Source organism: Ranitomeya variabilis, chromosome 4 (assembly GCF_051348905.1).
Source record: "Ranitomeya variabilis isolate aRanVar5 chromosome 4, aRanVar5.hap1, whole genome shotgun sequence".
Lineage (NCBI taxonomy): Eukaryota > Metazoa > Chordata > Amphibia > Anura > Dendrobatidae > Ranitomeya > Ranitomeya variabilis.
The window spans coordinates 376,485,299-376,507,122 of record NC_135235.1 but is presented as its reverse complement, the minus strand read 5'-3'; the positions used below and the strand labels follow the sequence as shown (position 1 = coordinate 376,507,122).

The 21,824-nt window shown below is 45.3% G+C and overlaps 1 protein-coding gene across 2 annotated transcripts in view; it reads left to right on the top strand.

Annotated features, from left to right (window-relative positions):
- PLAU (plasminogen activator, urokinase) overlaps positions 1-21,824 on the top strand; it is a 246,380-nt gene that overhangs the window by 20,540 nt on the left and 204,016 nt on the right. For both annotated transcript variants that reach the window (XM_077250776.1, XM_077250777.1), the window contains exons 9-10: positions 6,246-6,386; positions 6,689-6,837. In XM_077250776.1, the coding sequence (XP_077106891.1) occupies positions 6,246-6,386; positions 6,689-6,837 (290 nt within the window). The remainder of the gene's footprint in view (positions 1-6,245; positions 6,387-6,688; positions 6,838-21,824) is intronic.

The following is a 21,824-nucleotide window of genomic DNA, read 5'->3' as shown; positions in this document are numbered from 1 at the left end:
GCCACGCATCCGCGGAAATGGCGGACGCGACGTACAAAAAAAAGGTTACATTGAACTTTTTTTGTGACGACGGGGGCTAAAGTTATGGTTAGGGTTGGGGCTAAAGTTAGGGTTGGGGCTAAAGTTAGGGTTAGAGTTGGGATTAGGGTTAGGGTTTGGATTAGGGTTGGGATTAGTGTTACGTTTGGGATTAGGGTTGGGATTAGGGTTAGGGTTGGGATTAGGGTTAGGGGTGTGTTGGATTTAGGGTTTTGATTAGGGTTATGGTTAGGGTTGAGATTAGGGCTGTTTTGGGGTTAGGGTTGTGATTATCGTTAGGGTTGTGATTAGGATTATGGATCGGGTTGAGATTAGGGTTAGGGCTGTGTTGGGGTTAGGGTTGGAGTTAGAATTGGGGGGTTTCCACTGTTTAGGTACATCAGGGGGTCTCCAAACACGACAGCCAATTTTGCGCTAAAAAAGTCAAATGGTACTCCCTCCCTTCTGAGCTCTGCCGTGCGCCCAAACAGTGGTTTACCCCCACATATGGGGCATCAGCGTACTCGGGATAAATTGGACAACTTTTGGGGTCCAATTTCTCCTGTTACCCTTGTGAAAATAAAAACTTGGGGGCTAAAAATCTTTTTTGTTGGAAAAAAATATATTTTTTTATTTTCACTACTCTGCATTATAAATTTCTGTGAAGCACTTGAGCTTTCAAAGTTCTCACCACATATCTAGATAAGTTCCTTAGGGGGTCTAGTTTCCAAAATTTGGTCACTTGTGGGGGTTTCTACTGTTTAGGTACATTAGGGGTCTGCAAACGCAACATAACGCCCGCAGACAATTCTATCAAAGTCTGCATTGCAAAATGGCGCTCCTTCCCTTCCGAGCTCTGCCGTGCGCCCAAACAGTGGTTTACCCCCACATATGGGGTACCAGCATACTCAGGACAAATTGGACAACAACTTTTGGGGTCCAATTTCTCTTGTTACCCTTGTGAAAATAAAAATTTGGGGGCTAAAAAAATCTTTTTTGTGGGAAAAAAAATATTTTTTATTTTCACTACTCTGCATTATAAACTTCTGTGAAGCACTTGGGCATTCAAAGTTCTCACCACATATCTAGATAAGTTCCTTGGGGGGTCTATTTTCCAAAATGGGGTCACTTGTTGGGGGTTTCTACTGTTTTGTTACATTAGGGGTCTGCAAAGGCAACATAACGCCCGCAGACAATTCTATCAAAGTCTGCATTCCAAAATGGCACTCCTTCCCTTCCGAGCTCTACCATGCGCCCAAACAGTGGTTTACCCCCACATATGGGGTACCAGCATACTCAGGACAAATTGGACAACAACTTTTGGGGTCCAATTTCTCTTGTTACCCTTGTGAAAATAAAAACTTGGGGGCTAAAAAATCTTTATTGTTAAAAAATATATATTTTTTATTTTCACGACTCTGCATTATAAACTTCTGTGATGCACTTGGGCATTCAAAGTTCTCACTAAACATCTAGATAAGTTCCATGGGGGGTCTAGTTTCCAAAATGGGGTCACTTTTGGGGGGTTTCTGCTGTTTAGGCACATCAGGGGCTCTCCAAACGCGACATGGCGTCCGATCTCAATTCCAGTCAATTTTGCATTGAAAAGTCAAATGGCGCTCCTTTGCTTCCGAGCTCAGCCATGCGCCCAAACAGTGGTTTACCCCCACATATGGGGTGTCGGCGTACTCAAGACAAATTGTACAACAGCTTCTGGGGTCCATTTTCTCCTGTTACCCTTGGTAAAATAAAAATTTGGAGGCAAAAAGATCATTTTTGTAGAAAAAATGCGATTTTTTTATTTTCACGGCTCTACGTTATAAACTTCTGTGAAGCACCTGGGGGTTTAAAGTGCTCACCACACATCTAGATAAGTTCCTTAAGGGGTCTAGTTTCCAAAATGGTGTCATATGTGGGGGGTCTCTACTGTTTAGGCACATCAGCGGCTCTCCAAACGTGACATGGCGTCCGATCTCAATTCCAGCCAATTCTACATTGAAAAAGTAAAACGACACTCCTTCTCTTCCAAGCTCTGCGGTGCGCCCAAACAGTGGTTTACCCCCATATATGGGGTATCGACGTACTCAGGAGAAATTGCACAACAACTTTTGTGGTCTAATTTCTCCTGTTACCCTTGTGAAAATAAAAATTTGGGGGCAAAAAGTTCATTTTTGTAGAAAAAATGAGATTTTTTATTTTCACGGCTCTACGTTATAAACTTCTGTGAAGCACTTGGGGGTTCAAAGTGCTCACCACACATCTAGATAAGTTCCTTGGGGGGTCTAGTTTCCAAAATGGTATCACTTGTGGGGGGTTTCCACTGTTTAGGCACATCAGGGACTCTCCAAACGCGACATGGCATCCGATCTCAATTCCAGCCAATTCTGCATTGAAAAAGTCAAACGGTGCTCCTTCACTTCCAAGCTCTGCGGTGCGCCCAAACAGTGGTTTACCTCCACATATGGGGTATCGACGTACTCAGGAGAAATTGCACAACAACTTTTGTGGTCTAATTTCTCCTGTTACCCTTGTGAAAATAAAAATTTTGGGGCAAAAAGATCATTTTTGTAGAAAAAATGAGATTTTTTATTTTCACGGCTCTACGTTATAAACTTCTGTGAAGCACTTGGGGGTTCAAAGTGCTCACCACACATCTAGATAAGTTCCTTGGGGGGTCTAGTTTCCAAAATGGTATCACTTGTGGGGGGTTTCCACTGTTTAGGCACATCAGGGACTCTCCAAACGCGACATGGCATCCGATCTCAATTCCAGCCAATTCTGCATTGAAAAAGTCAAACGGTGCTCCTTCACTTCCAAGCTCTGCGGTGCGCCCAAACAGTGGTTTACCTCCACATATGGGGTATCGACGTACTCAGGAGAAATTGCACAACAACTTTTGTGGTCTAATTTCTCCTGTTACCCTTGTGAAAATAAGAATTTGTGGGCGAAAAAATCATTTTTGTGAAAACAAATGCGATTTTTTATTTTCACGGCTCTACGTTATAAACTTCTGTGAAGCACTTGGGGGTTCAAAGTGCTCACCACACATCTAGATAAGTTCCTTGGGGGGTCTAGTTTCCAAAATGGTGTCACTTGTGGGGGGTTTCCACTGTTTAGGCACATTAGGGGCTCTCCAAACGCGACATGGCGTCCGATCTCAATTCCAGCCAATTCTGCATTGAAACAGTCAAACGGTGCTCCTTCACTTCCAAGCTCTGCGGTGCACCCAAACAGTGGTTTACCTCCACATATGGGGTATCGGCGTACTCAGGAAAAATTGCACAACAAAATTTGTGGTTAAATTTCTGTTTTTACACCTGTGAAAATTAAAAAAAATGGTTCTGAAGTAAAATGTTTGCAAAAAAAAGTAAAATGTTAATTTTTTTCTTCCACATTGTTTTAGTTCCTGTGAAGTACGTAAAGGGTTAATAAACTTCTTGAATGTGGTTTTGAGCAGCTTGAGGGGTGCAGTTTTTAGAATGGTGTCACACTTGGTTATTTTCTATCATATAGACCCCTCAAAATCACTTCAAAGGTGATGTGGTCCCTAAAAAAAACATGGTGTTGTAAAAATGAGAAATTGCTGGTCAACTTTTAACCCTTATAACTCCCTAACAAAAAAAAAAATTGTTTCCAAAATTGTGCTGATGTAAAGTAGACATGTGAGAAATGTTATTTATTAACTATTTTTTGTGACATATCTCTCTGATTTAAGGGCATAAAAATACAAAGTTTGAAAATTGCAAAATTTTAAAAATTTTCGCCATATTTCCATTTTTTTCATAAATAATCGCAAGTAATATCGAAGAAATGTTACCACTAACTTGAAGTACAATATGTCACGAAAAAACAATCTCAGAATCAGCGGGATCCGATAAAGCGTTCCAGAGTTATAACCTCATAAAGTGACACTGGTCAGAATTGTAAAAATTGGCTCGGTCATTAAGTACCAAATTGGCTCTGTCACTAAGGGGTTAATAATGTAACAAGTATCTCTGTGTAAAATTTGGGGTCTCTAGCTATTAAATTAAAGGGTTAAATCCCGGAAAAAATTGGCATGGGCTCCCGCGCAATTTTCTCCGCCAGAGTGGGAAAGCCAATGACTGAGGGCAGATATTAATAGCCTAGAGAGGGACCATGGTTATAGGACCCCCCTGGCTAAAAACATCTGCCCCCAGCCACCCCAGAAAAGGCACATCTGTAAGATGCGCCTATTCTGGCACTTAGCCTCTCTCTTCCCACTCCCGTGTAGCTGTGGGATATGGGGTAATGAAGGGTTAATGTCACCTTGCTATTGTAAGGTGACATTAAGCCAGGTTAATAATGGAGAGGCGTCAATTATGACACCTATCCATTATTAATACAATAGTACGAAATGGTTAATAAAACACACACATATTATTAAAAAGTAATTTAATTAAAGACACATGGTGTTTTAATATATTATTATACTCTTAGTCCACCTGAAGACCCTTGTCACCTGAAATAAAGTTAAAAAAACAAACAACAATATTCCATACCTTCTGTCGTTACTGTCTTGTCCCACGCTGTAAATCCATCTGAAGGGGTTAAATCATTTTACACCCAGGAGCTCTGCTAATGCAGCTGTGCTCCTGACTGTAAAACTTGGTGAATGAATGGAATGCAGGGGAATGTACTGTAGTTACCTCGAGTAGCGGTGATGCGCCCCCTGCTGGATGAACTCATATGAACTCGAGCGTCAGAACTTTTCAGAATATTTTCTCACGCTCGAGTTCAAGGAGACATTTTTTTTTTTCAGCCACTGAATTGAAAAAAAACACAACACTGAAAGAAGTGACATGCTCTATGTAAAAAAAAAACATGCAAAGCACAAAATATGGATGACAAAAATAACAAGTTGTGTGCATGAGATTCTGGAAATCTCAGAAATTGCTGGTACTGAAAAACGCACCTGAAAATTAGCATTAAAAAACGCTGCAAAAACACCCAGTGTGAACTTAGCCTTACTATAAGGCTATGTGCACATGTAGGTTCAGGTCCCTGCAGGTTCTCCCGCAGCGGATTTGATAAATCTGCAGGGCAAAACTGCTGCGGTTATCCCTGCAGATTTATCACGTTTTGTCTTGCGGTTTCCGCTGCGGGGTTTGGTTTTACTATTGATGCTGCATATGCAGCAATATGCACCATCAATAGTAATGTTAAAAATAAAAAAAAATGGATATACTCACCCCCTCTGATGTCCCGATCTCCTCGGCGCTGCACGCGGCGCTCCGTTTCCAAAGATGCTGTGCGAGAAGGACCTTCGTGATGTCACGGTCATGTGACCGCGGCGTCATCACGGTCATGTGACTGCGACGTCACCGCAGGTCCTGCTCGCACAGCAACCCAGCGACCGGACGGCCGCGTGCAGCGCTGAGAGGTGAGTATATCATTATTTTTTATTTTTATTCTTTATTTTTTACACTAATATGGTTCACAGGGCCTGGAGGAGAGTCTCCTCTCCTCCACCCCGGGTACCATCTGCACATTATCCGCTTACTTCCCGCATCGTGGGCACAGCCCCATGCGGGAAGTTAGCGGATCAATGCATTCCTATGGGTGCAGAATTGCAGCGATTCTGCACAAAGAAGTGACATGCTGCGGGTTGTAAACCGCTGCGTTTCTGCGTGGTTTTCCTGCAGCATGTGCACTGCGGATTGCGGCTTCCATAGGGTTTACATGTTAATGTAGACGCAATGGAAACTGCTGCGGACCCGCAGCTGCAGAAACGCTGCGGGTCCGCGGTAAAACCCGCAAAATGTGAACATGGCCTAAGGGTATGTGCACACCCTGCGGATTTTGCTGCGGAACCGCAGTGTTTCCACAGCTGCGGGTCCGCAGCGGTTTCCCATGAGTTTACAGTACAATGTAAACCTATGGGAAATGAAATCCGCAGTGCACATGCTGCGTAGAAAACCGCGCGGAAACGCAGCGGTTTAAATTCCGCAGCATGTCAATTCTTTGTGCGGATTCCGCTGCGGGTTTACACCAGCTCCAATAGAAATCTGCAGGTGAAAACCCGCAGAGGAAACCGCAATAGAAACCGCGATAAATCCGCAGTAAAAACCGCAGCGGTTTTGCACTGCGGAATTATCAAATCCGCTGCGGAAAATTCCTCAATGGAATCCGCAGCGTGTGCACAAGCCCTAACACTATGCAAATGCATTTAATTTCAACATTGATATTAAAAATCTTTTCTTTTTCAGCATTGCTGAAGATTCGTTCAGAGTCGGGACAATGTGCTTCTATGACTGACTATGTGCAAACTGTTTGCTTGCCATTGGCTGACCTGAAACTGAAAGATGGGACACATTGTGAGATTGCTGGGTTTGGAAAAGAAACTTTTGGTTAGTGAACTTAATAATTCTGTTTTAACTGTAAACCAGCAGTAAAATAAAGTATTTAGCTGCCCGAATCGCCTTTCTTCCACCCGTCATAAGTGCCCCCTAGTCCTCAGTATGGTCTTTGGAAGGAATAAGTCATTTATTTTAATCATAAACTAGCCAAAACTAAATCAAGAATACAGTAGAATATTGATGCAAGATCAAATCCCAACTACAGTTATTACACAGAAGCTCTGGAGAGCAATGTGAACAGACTCATCCTATGGACATTGGCAATAGGTTGACAATATACTTCTTTTCTGCAGAGAGCAGTGGATTTTCTGAAAATCTGAAGTCCACATCAGTTCAGCTCATATCACAAGACATTTGCCAATTACCTGATTACTATGGGAAGCTGATCAACAACAACATGTTTTGTGCTGGAGACCCTGAGTGGAAGGTGGATGCTTGCAAGGTAATTGTCATGATTAATATTATGTATTCCTAATTAATGAAAGTTCACCATTAGTGATGAGCGAATATACTCGTTACTCGAGATTTCCCGAGCACGCTCGGGTGTCTTCGAGTGTTTTTTAGTGCTCGGAGATTTAGTTTTCCCTCACCTCAGCTGAATGATTTACATCTGTTAGCCAGCTTAAGTACATGTGGGGGTTCCCTAGCAACCAGGCAACCCCCACATGTAATCAAGCTAGCTAACAGATGTAAATCATTCAGCTGCGGTGATGAAAACTAAATCTCCGAGCACTAAAAAATACTCGGAGGACATTCGAGCGTGCTCGGGAAATCTCGAGTAAGGGTATGTTTCTACGTTCAGGAAACGCTGCGTGTTTGACGCTGTGCAGAGCCGCAGCGTCAAACATGCAGCGTCCAGATGTTACAGCATAGTGGAGGGGATTTTATCAAATCCGGTCTCCACTATGAGTGGTAACACGCACCCGGCGGCCCTGCGATTCCGGACATGCTGCGCGTCTTTTAAGATCGCAGCATGTCCGTTTACCTTGCGGCGACGCTGCGCCGGCTCAAGGTAAAACACAGGGCCCTATGTGTGGGGTGCGATGATGTTGGATGTGTGCAATGACCACATCCGGCATAATCTTGTCACAGAAGGGGGCGGAGCTTAGGGCAGAGCGAGTTTGACGCTCCGTCCAAACCGCCGGCCATCCTGAAGGTGGACACGTACCCTTTCGAGTAAATTCGCTCATCACTATTCAACATGTTTAATATCCTTATTTAAACATTTGCTAGCTGATGTGGGGAATGGCATGGTGTGTCCCTTGTAGAGCTGCTTTCCTTCTTACTACGGTCGGCACAGTAGCCAGTATTCTTGCAAGTTCAGCCACTTGAGTCAGACTGATTGCTATGCACCGCAGGGCAAGCATTGTGAAAGGATGAAAGAATGACTAATAAATTATACACTTTATTGTAGTTTATGTAAAATATACACATCAATTAGTGTTTAAAGGGGTTTCACATTACCTTTTATTCTACATTCTGATCTCCCTTCCACACCCTGCAGTTATCTGTGCAGTTTATTTATTTTCAAGGCGGCATGGTGGCTCAGTGGTTAGCACTGTAGCCCTGTAGCGCTGGGGTCCTCAATACAAATCCCACCAAGGATAACATCTGTCTTTAGCCTCTGGCATCGGGCGCCTTCTGCTTTGTGATCATGTGTGCAGCGAACAGCCACTACACACAGGGGAGGCATGCAAACACTCCTGTACATACTGACACTGTGTGCTCTTGGCCTTGCATTGTCAGTATGTACAGGGGTAAGGATTTAGATCAGGCAACGCTTCAAAGAGAGCTATTAATCACTATTAGGGCAGGGGCGAAGGATGGAAACTGAGAAGGCAGAATAGTGCATTGAGCCCTTGGTCACTCCAGGGGTGCACAGAAGCCCACTCATGTACATATTTAATAAAACTGTTTTATTTAACATGCAATAAACCTGAAGGTATGAACTGGGATATAAACTGGTGTGCATGCAGCATGTAACTGCACATTCACACCGGCCACTGAACAGAAAAAAAACAAAGACAGAAACATAATGGTTAAATACATACCCTGCAGTAAATAAACAGCATAGTGCATGGAAATAATATACGGTACTTAGTAAAAATGTTTTTTGATAAAAAAAAAAAAAATGCCAAAGCCATCCCCTCCACTTCAAGGTGACCGTAATTGGGACGGTCTTAGCTATAATATTAAAACCTTACCGTTTGTCAGTTGACATGCATGTGGATAAGGGCTGAGAAGGAATGAGCGCAACTAGTGGACATACAGCCATAGGAAACCACATCAATGTAATGTCCAGCTCAAGGAAAGGCAGACCACACCTTTGTATGCACATGGTGCAATCTGACAGCTAAAAACTAGAGATGAGAGGTGTTCGAGTCGAACTGTTCGCCAATTTCAAATTTGAGCTGTTTTGGGCGGTGTTCGAGTCGTTCGACGAACCCGAACAATTTGCTTAAAATTCGGCTGTTCGAGTCTCTGTTGGATAACTGTTCGTTCACCAAAAGCCCAGCTTGATTTGCACATTAAAACTGTTTATCATTGTTAATGGACTGTTTCAGTGTATAGTGGGCGGGGATAGATCTGTGCTGAAATAACGCCGATCTACATTTTTTTTTCTTTCCCGCATTTACAGAGGGGCGGTGCAGTCTCTCAGCCTATCAGCAGTGCGCACACACACAGCAATGTGCATGTGATGCACACAAGCAAGGGCATGTGTCATTGGCTGTGTATGTCACATGTCCTTGCCCTTTAAGAACCAGCCATTTGCCCCGTCGCCACCATTTCCTCACCGCTGCTGCTGTGGGCGCTATACAGTCAAAGAGTCTTTTTTTGCCAGCGAATTTTCTGAGAGATAGGTTTAGGGAGTCGGGAGTTGGGACTAGTTGTAATATCAGCCCTTTTCAGGGTAGGTTACAGCAGTTCATAGCACTGTTTGCCAGGCAGGTCTGAGCCAGTGCTGTGCAAGTGTTAGTCACAGCATTTGGTGTAATCTAGCTCAGCCAATCCTTTTGGGCTAGTAGCACTGTCTGATAGTCATCTGAGTAGCCCGCCTGTGAAGCTAGCTACACCGCCTGTGTATCTCAATTTTTACTGCATCTAACCCAGGAAATCGTTTTGGGGTTTTGGGCTTAGTAGCCGTGTCTGCACGTCAGCAGAGTAGCCCGCCTGTGAAACAAACTATACCACCTGTGTATCTCAATTTTTACTGCATCTAATCCAGTTAACAGTTTTGGGCCTAGGAGCAGTGTCTGCACGTCAGCAGAGTAGCCCGCCTGTGAAACAAACTATACCGCCTGTGTATCTCAATTTTTACTGCATCTAATCCAGTTAATAGTTTTGGGGTTTTGGGCTTAGTAGCAGTGTTTGCACATCAGCAGAGTAGCCCGTCTGTGTATCTCAATTTTTACTGCATCTAATCCAGTTAACAGTTTTGGGCCTAGGAGCAGTGTCTGCACGTCAGCAGAGTAGCCCGCCTGTGAAACAAACTATACCGCCTGTGTATCTCAATTTTTACTGCATCTAATCCAGTTAATAGTTTTGGGGTTTGGGGCTTAGTAGCAGTGTTTGCACGTCAGCAGAGTAGCCCGCCTGTGAAACAAACTATGCCGCCTGTGTAACTCAATTTTTACTGCATCTAATCCAGTTAACAGTTTTGGGCCTAGGAGCAGTGTCTACACGTCAGCAGAGTAGCCCGCCTGTGAAACAAACTATACCGCCTGTGTATCTCAATTTTTACTGCATCTAATCCAGTTAATAGTTTTGGGCCTAGTACCACAGTTTGGCCACTCAGTTCTGCTCGGTTTTCATCCATCGGTTGTTGTCCCAACAACTACAGATACAGAGTTGCCAATTAGTTAAGTACTAAAATTAGTGGCAAAAGGCCTGCTGCTGGTGGAATGGGGAATAGGCGTGTTGGAAAGGGAAAAAAAGGTTGTGTCCGTGGGGTAGGTGGTAAAGCAACAGTAACATCTGCAGAAGAAAGACCATCTTCCAGCCAAAGTAAGATGTCTACTTCTTTTCGTGGACAATCTGATATGATCCCTTTCTTACAACCATCGCTACAAGCATGGCAAAAATTCCAGATGAGGCACAAAAACAGCAGGTGCTTGAACGGATATCATGTGCTTATTCAAGTGGGCTCTCCTCCATGTCAACTTCAACATCACAACTACTCCAGTCCTCAGAGTTGTCACCCCAATCGCACTTGCTTCCTCACAGCTCCCAAGTCTCCAGCTGCCCGTCTGAGCATGGGGTAACACACATGGTTGAGTCTGTAGAGCTGTTTACGCATACTATAGCCTGGGAATCAGAGGTCTGCTCCAGAGCTTCTGTGAATCCAGATGAGGAAATTATCTGCACTGATGCCCAGAATCTTTGTGAGTCAGATCCAGGCCCAGATAAAGAAGGTTCTGAGCATAATGTAGACCCTCATTCCCAAACTGTAACTCCTGTTGGTGGAGACAATGAGGAAGATGATTATGAGACTGAGATACCTGATTGGTACGAAAACTTGACTTTTCGGTCGGGGCAGGAAGAGGTTGGCTCTGAGGACGACGGGTGTGAGAACACACAGGATGATGATGATGAGGTTGTAGACCCCACTTACTGTCAACCCCCAGTCCGCCAGTCCATGAGGTCAGCAGAGGAGGTGGAGGAGGATGCTAGTGACGAGTCTGACAACGAGGTAACGGTGCGCCTTCCTGGACAGAGACGGAGTACTGGAAGCACGTCATCAACTGCATCCTCAACCCCAACTGTGCCTCAGACCAGAAGTCGTGGTGGCTCTTCAGGTCACACGGGCTCTAAGCCTTGCATAGCCTGGGCATTTTTTGACATCGCAAAGGATGACCCAACTCATGTTGTCAACAAAATCTCAGTAGAGGCCAAAAAATCACTATCTTGAGTACTTCATGCATGAACCGTCACATGGATATGAGGCATAAGTTGCAGTGGGAAGCTCACTGTGCTACAATGCGGCCTAGTGGGCCGGGTCAACCACCGTCTGCCCCATCAAGTGCATCCGCGTCCTCTTCATCCTCTGTGACTGTGGGGACAGCAGTCGCACTTGGTTTTGGATGCAGACCTTCCACCTTTTTACCTGCAAAAGCCAGTGTGATTGGCAGGTCGTCAGGACATTTGCAAGTGGAAACACCTGCTGGTGTTGAGCGCTCTCCGACATCGACACCACATTTTGTTCAAGGCAATATAACATCTCCGCCTGCACCTTCCTCACAGACCAGCAGTTTGCCAGGGACACCCTACTCAACTCCGTCTAAGCACGGCAGCCAGCCCTCAGTCCCTCAGATGTGGACAAGTAAAAGACCATTTCCTCCTAGCCATGACAAAGCTAAGAGGTTGAATTTCTCCATCTGCAAGCTGTTGGCTACAGAAATGCTGCCTTTCCACCTGGTGGACAAAGAGGATTTTCGAGACCTTATGTCCGTCGCAGTGTCCCAGTACCAGATGCCCAGTCGCCACTACTTCTCAAAGAAAGCTGTGCCTGCGCTACACCAGCATGTCGCACACAACATCACCGTTTCCTTGAGAAACTCTGTGTGTGACAAGGTGCATTTCACCACAGACAGTTGAACGAGTAGTGTTGTGAATTCCGTTCTTGGGCTCCCTCCGGTGGTTGTAAATGGCACTTTTGTGAATTCTGTCCTTGGGCTCCCTCTGGTGGTTTTAAGTGGAACTGCTGATCCTTGGATTTAGCTTAGCAGCTGCTTCCACTGATCGTCTCTCCTGCTCTGCTATTTAGCCTGGCTCTGATCTTCAGCCAGTGCCAGCTGTCAATGTTTCTTGGTTGGATTCAGATCTCTCCTTGGATTTCCTTGATAGTCGGTCCTGTTCAGCAAAGATAAGTCCTTGCTTGTTCATTTGTTGTCCTCTTGCTGTGGACTTAATCATTCAGCTCATTTTATGTTTGCTCTAGTCCAGCTTGTCAGTATTCAATATTCAGTTAAGCTGGAAGCTCTGGGGAAGCAGATTTGCCCTCCACACCGTTAGTCAGGTGTGGAGATTTTTTGTAAACTCTGTGATGGCTTTTTCTAGCTTTTATTACTGACCGCACAGTATCCTTTCCTATTCTGTCTATCTAGTTAGAAGTGGCCTCCTTTGCTAAATCCTGTTTTCATTCTGTGTATGTCATTTCCCTCTCCACTCACAGTTCATATTTGTGGGGGGCTGTCTGTCCTTTGTGAATTTTCTCTGAGGCAAGATAGCTTTCCTGTTTCCATCTTTAGGGGTAGTTAGTTCTCCGGCTGTGACGAGATGTCTAGGGAGTGACAGGAACATTCCACGGCTTCTTCTAGTGTTGTGTTGGGTTCAGGAACTGAGGTCAGTAAAGATACCATCTCCTCAGAGCTCCTCCCATGTTGCTCCTTAACCACCAGGTCATAACAGAGTAGACATGGACAGGGGCGTTACATGTCGGTGACTGGGCACTGGGTAACACAGGAGAAGGGGCTGCTGTCCAAGCCTTGCCGTCCCCACGAGTTGCTCGTCGACCCTCTGCATATAGAATTTCATCCACTGCTTCTGCCTCCTCAACCTCCTCTCGGTTCCCCACCTGCACCCAAAGCCTGTCTGGTAATGCCACCCGCGTTGTAACTGCGCAGAAGGAATCCTGCACACCTCCTCACTATGCTGTCACCAGGGCTCAATGGCATCAGGCAGTGTTTACACTTAAATGTCTCAGAAATGTGAGTCACAAAGCTGAGGAGTTGTGGTCAGCTCTGGAGACCGAGTTCCATCAATGGTTGTCTCCACTCAATCTGCAGCCAGGGAAGGCTGTGTGCGACAATACTGCAAACCTGGGTGTGGCCCTTCGCCGGGGCAATGTCACACACGTGCCTTGTATGGCTCACGTTTTGAACCTGGTTGTCCAGCAATTTTTATCCCACTATCCCGGACTAGATGAGCTTCTGCAGAGGGCACGGTCGCTGTGTGCTCACTTCCGCCGTTCGCTTCCCGCAGCTCGATGACTTGCATCTCTACAGAAGTCGTTGGGCCTGCCAGTTCACCGGCTGAAATGCGATGTGCCCACATGGTGGAATTCAACTCTGCACATGTTGCAGCGTCTGTGGCAGCACTGACGAGCCATGGTGCAATACGTTATGACGTATAGCCTGGGCCAACGAGATCAAGAGGTGGGGCAAATCACGCTACAGGAGTGGTCTCAGATCAGGGACCTATGCACCCTTCTGCACAGTTTTGAAATAGCAATGAAGATGTTTAGTGCTGACGATGCCATTATCAACATGACCATTCTGGTGATTTACACTATGTTCCAAATTATTATGCAAATGATATTTTTCTCGGATTTTCCTAAATGGTCGGTGCAAATGACAGTCAGTCTAATAAAAGTCATCACCCGTTAGAGTATACATCGAATTTTATTGAAGAAACCTCCCAATGATAACAGTATAATCTCCAAAATGAAAAAAAACTCAAAATGCACTGTTCCAAATTATTAGGCACAGTAGAATTTCTAAACATTTGATATGTTTTAAAGAAATGAAAATGCTCATTTGTTGAATTTGCAGCATTAGGAGGTCACATTCACTGAACAAAAAAGTTATTTAACTCCAAAACATCTTAACCGGCCAAGTTACATGTTACCATAGGAACCATTCTTTGATATCACCTTCACAATTCCTGCATCCATTGAGTTTCTGCTTGTATTTCTTTGCATGATGTCAGAATAGCCTCCCAGAGCTGCTGTTTTGATGTGAACTGCTTCCCACCCTCATAGATCTTTTGCTTGATGATACTCCAAAGGTTCTCTATAGGGTTGAAGTTCGGGGAAGATGATGGCCACACCATGAGTTTATGTCCTTTTATGCCCATAGCAGCCAATGACTCAGAGGTATTCTTTGCAGCATGAGATGGTGCATTGTCATGCATGAATATGATTTCGCTCCTGAAGGCACATTTCTGCTTTTTATACCATGGAAGAAAGTTGTCAGTCAGAAACTCTATATACTTTGCAGAAGTCATGTTCACACCTTCAGGAACCTTAAAGGGCTCTACCAGCTGTTTCCCCATGATTCCGGCCCAAAACATGACTCCTCCACCTCCTTGCTGACGTCGGAGCCTTGTTGGGACACGGTGGCCATTCACCAACCATCCACTACTCCATCCATCTGGACCATCCAGGGTTGCTGGACACTCATCAGTAAACAAGACTGTTTAAAAATTAGTCTTCAAGTATGTCTGGGCCCACTGCAACCGTTTCTGCTTGTGAACACGGCTTAAGGGTGGCTGAATAGTAGGTTTATGAACCACAGCAAGCCTTTGAAGGATCCTACACCTTGAGATTCGAGGGACTCCAGAGGCACCAGCAGCTTCAAATATCTGTTTGCTGATTTGTAACGGCTTTTTAGCATCTGCTCTCTTAATCCGATGAACTTGCCTGGCAGAAACCTTCTGCTAAGAATCAGCCACAAATCTCTTAACAGTACGATGATCATGCTTAAGTTTTTGGGAAATATTTAATGTTTTCATCCCTTGACCAAGGCATTGCACTATTTGATGCTTTTCGGCAGCAGAGAGATCCTTTTTCTTTCCCATGTTACTTAAAAACTATGGCCTGCTTAATAATGTGGAACATCATTTTTAAGTAGTTTTCCTTTAAATAGAATCACCTGGAAAACTAATTATCACATGTGTTTAAGATTGATTTCAGTGATCCATTGAGCCCTGAGACACAATACTATCCATGAGTTTATTTGAAAAACAAAGCAATTAAATCTTTATTACACTTAAATCCAATCTGCATAATAATTTGGAACACGGTGTACATGCTGGAGCACACCTTACACAGTGTCCGGAGTCAGGTGGTGGAACAAGAGGAGGAGGAGGAGGAGGAACAGGAGTCGTCATATGCGGAAGGGATCATATCTCCAAGGTCAAGAAGGTTGGCAGCACCAAGGCGGCTGGCATTGGAGGCTGGGGGAGAGGGATTACCGAGGGCGTATGGTAGCAGCCAAACTGTTGAGGAAGGTGCAGGAGGCGAGGAAGAAGTGGAGGACGAACTGGCGCTGGGCATGGAAGACTCATCAGATGAGGGAGACCTTGATCGAATTTCTGTTGTGCGAGGTTGGGGGAGAGGGCAGAAGAAGGAAGCATGATTCTCACCTCGCCACCACCAAGACAACAAGGACTTGGTCCTCCTGGATGCGCAAGACACATGAGTGCCTTCTTGCTGCACTACCTGCAAGATGACCCTCGGATTGTCAGAATCCGAAGTAATGCCGACTACTGGGTTGCCACACTCTTAGATCCCCGGTACAAAAGCAAATTTGGTGAAATAATTCCTGCCATAGAAAGGGATTCACACATGCAGGAGTATCAGCAGAGACTTGTTGTGAACTCTGTGTTCAGGCTCCCTCTTGTGGTCACTGGTGGTATGGTGTGACTTTTGCTTTGGGCTCCCCCTGGTGGTTTTGCCTGTTATCCTGCTGGTCTCTGGCTATCAGCTGGTTCGTTATCCTCTGGGAGGTTCCTATATAGCTCTGTTTTACTTTCACTTGTTGCCGGCTGTCGATGTAATCAGTGCTACTCAGATTCCTTCTGACTACCTTGCTCCCAGTCCATCCAGGATAAGCTAAGTTTTGTTTGCTCATTTTTTGATCAGCAGTGTTTATCATGTTTTCTGTTCCAGCTTGCTAAAATGTAATTCCCTCGCTTGCTGGTTGCTCTAGTGGGCTGAGTTTCTCCCCACACACCGTTAGTTGGTGTGTGGGTTCTTGAAATCTCAGAATGGATATTTTGTAAGGGTTTTTTATTGATCGCATAGACCCCTGTTCTATTTTCTGCTTTCTAGTACTAGTGGGCCTCTTTTGCTGAATCTGATTTCATCCCTATGTATGTGCCTTCTTCTTACTTCACCGTTAATATTTGTTGGGGGCTTCTATATCTTTGGGGATTATTTCTCTGGAGGCAAGCGAGGTCTTTCTTTCTCTTTAAGGGTAGCTAGTTCCTCAGGCTGGCTCGAAACGTCTAGGAATTTTTTAGGCACGTTCACCGGCTACCTCTAGTTGTTTTGGATAGGTTCAGATTTGCGATCAGTCCAGTTACCATCTCCCTAGAGCTCGTCCTTAGTTTAATCACTTGCTGATCTATTTGTGATCCTCAGCCACTAGGGATCATAACAGAGACTGTTACAGAATCTAACATCTGCTTTTCCACAAAACACCAGTGGTGCACGTAGTCAATCCCTGAGTTCTAACTTGCCAACCGTGGGACTATCGAGTCATCACTCTAACCGTAACAGTAACATCGTATCTGGTGGTAACAGCAATTTTTTCCAATCATTTCAAGATTTTTTAGACCATCCTTTGCAAGGCCACAGGAGACAAGAAGTCTGACGCACAGCCAACGTCTAGAGAGGATGGTACAAGATTATCTCCAAGTTAACATTGATTGTTGTAAATTCCGTTCTCGGACTCCCTCCTGTGGTCATGAATGTTACTTTGGTTAGTTCTGCTCTAGGACTCCCCCTGGTGGCTTCGAGCGGAACTGCTGGTCACTGAGGTTGGCATTATCAGCTGCCTTCATTTATTGCTATGCTGGCTTCCTATTTAACTCCACTCAGATCGTTACTTCATGCCAGCTGTCAATGTCTTAGTATTGGTTCAGATCTCTCTTGGACTTCTCTGAGGACCTGTCTACTCCAGCAGAAGCTAAGTCCTTGCTAGTTCATTTTGTTGTTACTGCTTCCTGAATATATTTCTTAGTACTGCTATTTTCTAGTCCAGCTTGCTATCATGATATTCCCTGGCTAGCTGGTAGCTCTGGGGGTGCAGAGTTGCACCTCCACACCGTGAGTCGGTGTGGGGGCCTTTTTGCATACTCTGCGTGGTTTTTGTAGTTTTTTTGTGCTGACCGCAAAGCTCAGTTTTCTATCCTCTGACTATTTAGTGAAGTCTGGCCTCCTTTGCTAAAACCTGTTTCATTCCTGTGTTTGTGACTTTCCTCTTAACTCACAGTCAATATATGTGGGGGGCTGCCTTTACCTTTGGGGAATTTCTCTGAGGCAAGGTAAGGCTTCTATTTCTATCTTTAGGGGTAGTTAGCTCTTAGGCTGTGAAGAGGCGTCTAGGGAGAGTTAGGTACACTCCACGGCTATTTCTAGTGTTTGTGATAGGAGTAGGGTTTGCGGTCAGCAGAGTTCCCACTCCCCAGAGCTTGTCCCGATTACTAGTTTGCTCATCGGGTCATTCCGGGTGCTCCTAACCACCAGGTCCATAACAGTACAGCTGGCCCACAAAGTGTTAATGCCTCTCAAAAGAGGGATAAGAGAAGTTCTGAAACCATTTTTTTTTCTTTGCAGTGTGTTTTGTCTCTCTTTTCCCCTTAACCTCTGGGTGGTTCAGGACTCAGGTGTAGATATGGATATTCAAGGTCTGTCCTCTTGTGTGGATCAGCTCGCTGCAAGGGTTCAGAGCATTCAAGATTATGTAGTTCAGAATCCGATGTTAGAGCCTAGAATTCCAATTCCTGATTTGTTTTCTGGGGATAGATCTAAGTTTCTGAATTTCAAAAATAATTGTAGACTGTTTCTTGCTTTGAAACCCCGTTCCTCTGGTGACCCCATTCAGCAAGTAAAAATTATTATTTTTTTGTTGCGTGGTGACCCTCAAGACTGGGCATTCTCCCTTGCGCCAGGAGATCCTGCATTGCTTAATGTAGATGCGTTTTTTCTGGCACTTGGATTGCTTTATGACGAACCGAGTTCAGTGGATCAGGCAGAGAAAATCTTGCTGGCTTTGTGTCAGGGTCAGGATGAAGCGGAGGTATATTGTCAGAAGTTCAGAAAATGGTCTGTGCTTACTCAATGGAATGAGTGTGCCCTGGCAGCAATTTTTAGAAAGGGTCTTTCTGAAGCCCTTAAGGATGTTATGGTGGGGTTCCCCACGCCTGCTGGTCTGAATGAATCAATGTCCTTGGCCATTCAAATTGATCGGCGTTTGCGCGAGCGCAAGGTTGTGCACCATTTGGTGGTGTCCTCTGAGCAGAGGCCTGAGCTTATGCAATGTGATAGAACTTTGACCAGAACTGAACGGCAAGTACACAGACGTCAGAATGGGCTGTGTTTTTACTGTGGTGACTCCACTCATGCTATCTGTTATGGTCCCAATGGCAGGGGACCTCAGAGATTACCGCAAGTCTGCAAAACATAAATACTCGCTCTTAGGGAAGTGGTAACTAGGCTGACCATATACCTGATCCTAGCGCAAACACTAACAGCAGCCGGGGAACGTGCCTACGTTGATCCTAGACGTCTCGCGCCAGCCGGAGAACTAACTAACCCTATCAGGGAAAATAAGACCTCTCTTGCCTCCAGAGAGAAGACCCCAAAGTAATACAAGCCCCCAACAAATAATAACGTTGAGGTAAGAAGAAAAGACAAACGTAAGAATGAACTAGATTTAGCAAAGAGAGGCCCACTGACTAATAGCAGAATATAGTAAGAAGACTTATATGGTCAGCAAAAAACCCTGCAAAATATCCACGCTGAATATCCAAGAACCCCCAAACCAACCGACGGTGTGGGGGGAGAATATCAGCCCCCTAGAGCTTCCAGCGATATCAGGAATCACATTTTGTACAAGCTGGACAAAAAATAAGAACAATGCAAATGATCAAAAGTACGAAAGCAGGACTTAGCTTATCTTGCAAAGAACCAGGACCTGAAGACAGGAGCAAACAGAAGTGAACTGATTACAACGATGCCAGGCACTGGACTGAGATTCCAGGAAGTTTAAATAGCAACACCCATGGACTAACGAAGCAGGTGAGTACCAACCTGGTAAAAGACAATCCAAGAGCCAAATCACTAGTGACCACAAGAGGGAGCCAAAAGGTATAGTTCACAGCAGTACCCCCCATTTAAGGAGGGGTCACCGAACCCTCACCAAGACCACCAGGGCGACCAGGATGAGCAGCGTGGAAGGCACGAACCAAATCGGCCGCATGAACATCAGAGGCGGCCACCCAGGAATTATCCTCCTGACCATAGCCCTTCCATTTGACCAAATACTGAAGCCTCCGTCTAGAGAGACGAGAATCCAAGATCTTCTCCACTACGTACTCCAACTCACCCTCAACCAACACTGGAGCAGGAGGCTCAACAGCAGGAACCACAGGCACAACGTACCGCCGCAACAAAGACCTATGGAACACGTTGTGAATGGCAAACGACACCGGAAGATCCAAACGAAAAGAAACCGGGTTAAGAACTTCCAAAATTTTATAAGAGGACCAATAAAGCGAGGCTTAAACTTAGGAGAGGAAACCTTCAGAGGGACATACCGAGAAGACAACCAAACCAAATCCCCAACACGAAGTCGGGGGCCCACACCGCGGCGGCGGTTGGCAAAACGCTGAGCCTTCTCCTGTGACAACTTCAAGTTGTCCACCACATGATTCCAAATCCGCTGCAACCTATCCACCACGGAATCCACCCCAGGACAGTCAGAAGACTCAACATGACCCGAGGAGAAACGAGGATGAAAACCAGAGTTGCAGAAGAATGGCGAAACCAAAGTAGCGGAACTAGCCCGATTATTAAGGGCAAACTCCGCCAATGGCAAGAAGGTCACCCAATCATCCTGGTCCGCAGAAACAAAACATCTCAAATAAGCCTCCAGTGTCTGATTAGTTTGCTCCGTTTGACCATTAGTCTGAGGATGGAAGGCAGATGAAAACGACAAATCAATGCCCATTTTAGCACAAATAGATCGCCAGAATCTGGACACAAACTGGGATCCTCTGTCGGACACGATATTCTCCGGAATGCCGTGTAACCGAACCACATTCTGAAAAAACAAAGGAACCAGATCGGAAGAGGAAGGCAACTTAGGCAAGGGTACTAAATGGACCATCTTGGAAAAACGATCACACACCACCCAAATGACAGACATTCCTTGAGACACCGGAAGATCAGAAATGAAATCCATGGAAATGTGTGTCCAAGGCCTCTTCGGGACGGGCAAGGGCAGAAGCAACCCGCTAGCATGAGAACAACAAGGCTTAGCCCGAGCACAAGTCCCACAGGACTGCACAAATGACCGCACATCCCGTGACAAGGAAGGCCACCAAAAGGACCTAGCCACCAAATCTCGGGTACCAAAAATTCCCGGATGCCCTGCCAACACTGAGGAATGAACCTCGGAAATGACTTTGCTGGTCCATTTATCAGGAACAAACAGTCTGTCGGGTGGACAAGAGTCAGGTCTACCAGCCTGAAATCTCTGCAACACACGTCGCAAATCAGGAGATATGGCCGACACGATTACTCCCTCTTTAAGAATACCAGCCGGCTCCGAGACTCCAGGAGAGTCAGGCACAAAGCTCCTAGAAAGAGCATCAGCCTTAACATTCTTGGAACCAGGCAGGTACGAAACCACAAAGTCAAAACGAGAGAAAAACAATGACCAACGAGCCTGTCTAGGATTCAGGCGCTTAGCAGACTCGAGATACATCAGATTTTTGTGATCAGTCAAGACCACCACACGATGCTTAGCACCCTCGAGCCAATGACGCCACTCCTCAAATGCCCACTTCATAGCCAACAACTCCCGATTACCAACATCATAGTTCCGCTCAGCAGGCGAAAACTTCCTAGAGAAAAAAGCACATGGTCTCATCACAGAGCAACCAGAGCCTCTCTGCGACAAAACAGCCCCAGCACCAATCTCAGAAGCATCCACTTCAACCTGAAAGGGAAGTGAGACATCAGGCTGGCACAAAACAGGCGCCGAAGTAAACCGGCGCTTCAGCTCCTGGAAGGCCTCCACGGCTGCAGGAGCCCAATTATCCACATCAGAACCTTTCTTGGTCATATCCGTCAAAGGTTTAACAACGCTAGAAAAATTAGCGATAAAGCGACGGTAGAAATTAGCAAACCCCAAGAACTTCTGAAGACTCTTAACAGAAGTGGGCTGAGTCCAATCATGAATAGCTCGGACCTTGACTGGGTCCATCTCCACAGCAGAAGGGGAGAAAATAAAACCCAAAAAGGAAACCTTCTGCACTCCAAAGAGACACTTTGAGCCCTTCACAAACAAAGCGTTATCACGCAAAACCTGAAACACCATCCTGACCTGCTTTACATGAGAATCCCAATCATCCGAGAAAACTAGAATATCATCCAGATACACAATCAAAAATTTATCCAGATACTTCCGGAAGATATCATGCATAAAGGACTGAAACACTGAAGGGGCATTAGAGAGCCCAAAGGGCATCACCAAGTATTCAAAATGACCCTCGGGCATATTGAATGCAGTTTTCCATTCATCTCCCTGCCTAATGCGCACAAGGTTGTACGCCCCACGAAGATCTATCTTGGTGAACCACTTGGCACCCTTAATCCGAGCAAACAAGTCTGACAATAGTGGCAAAGGATACTGAAAC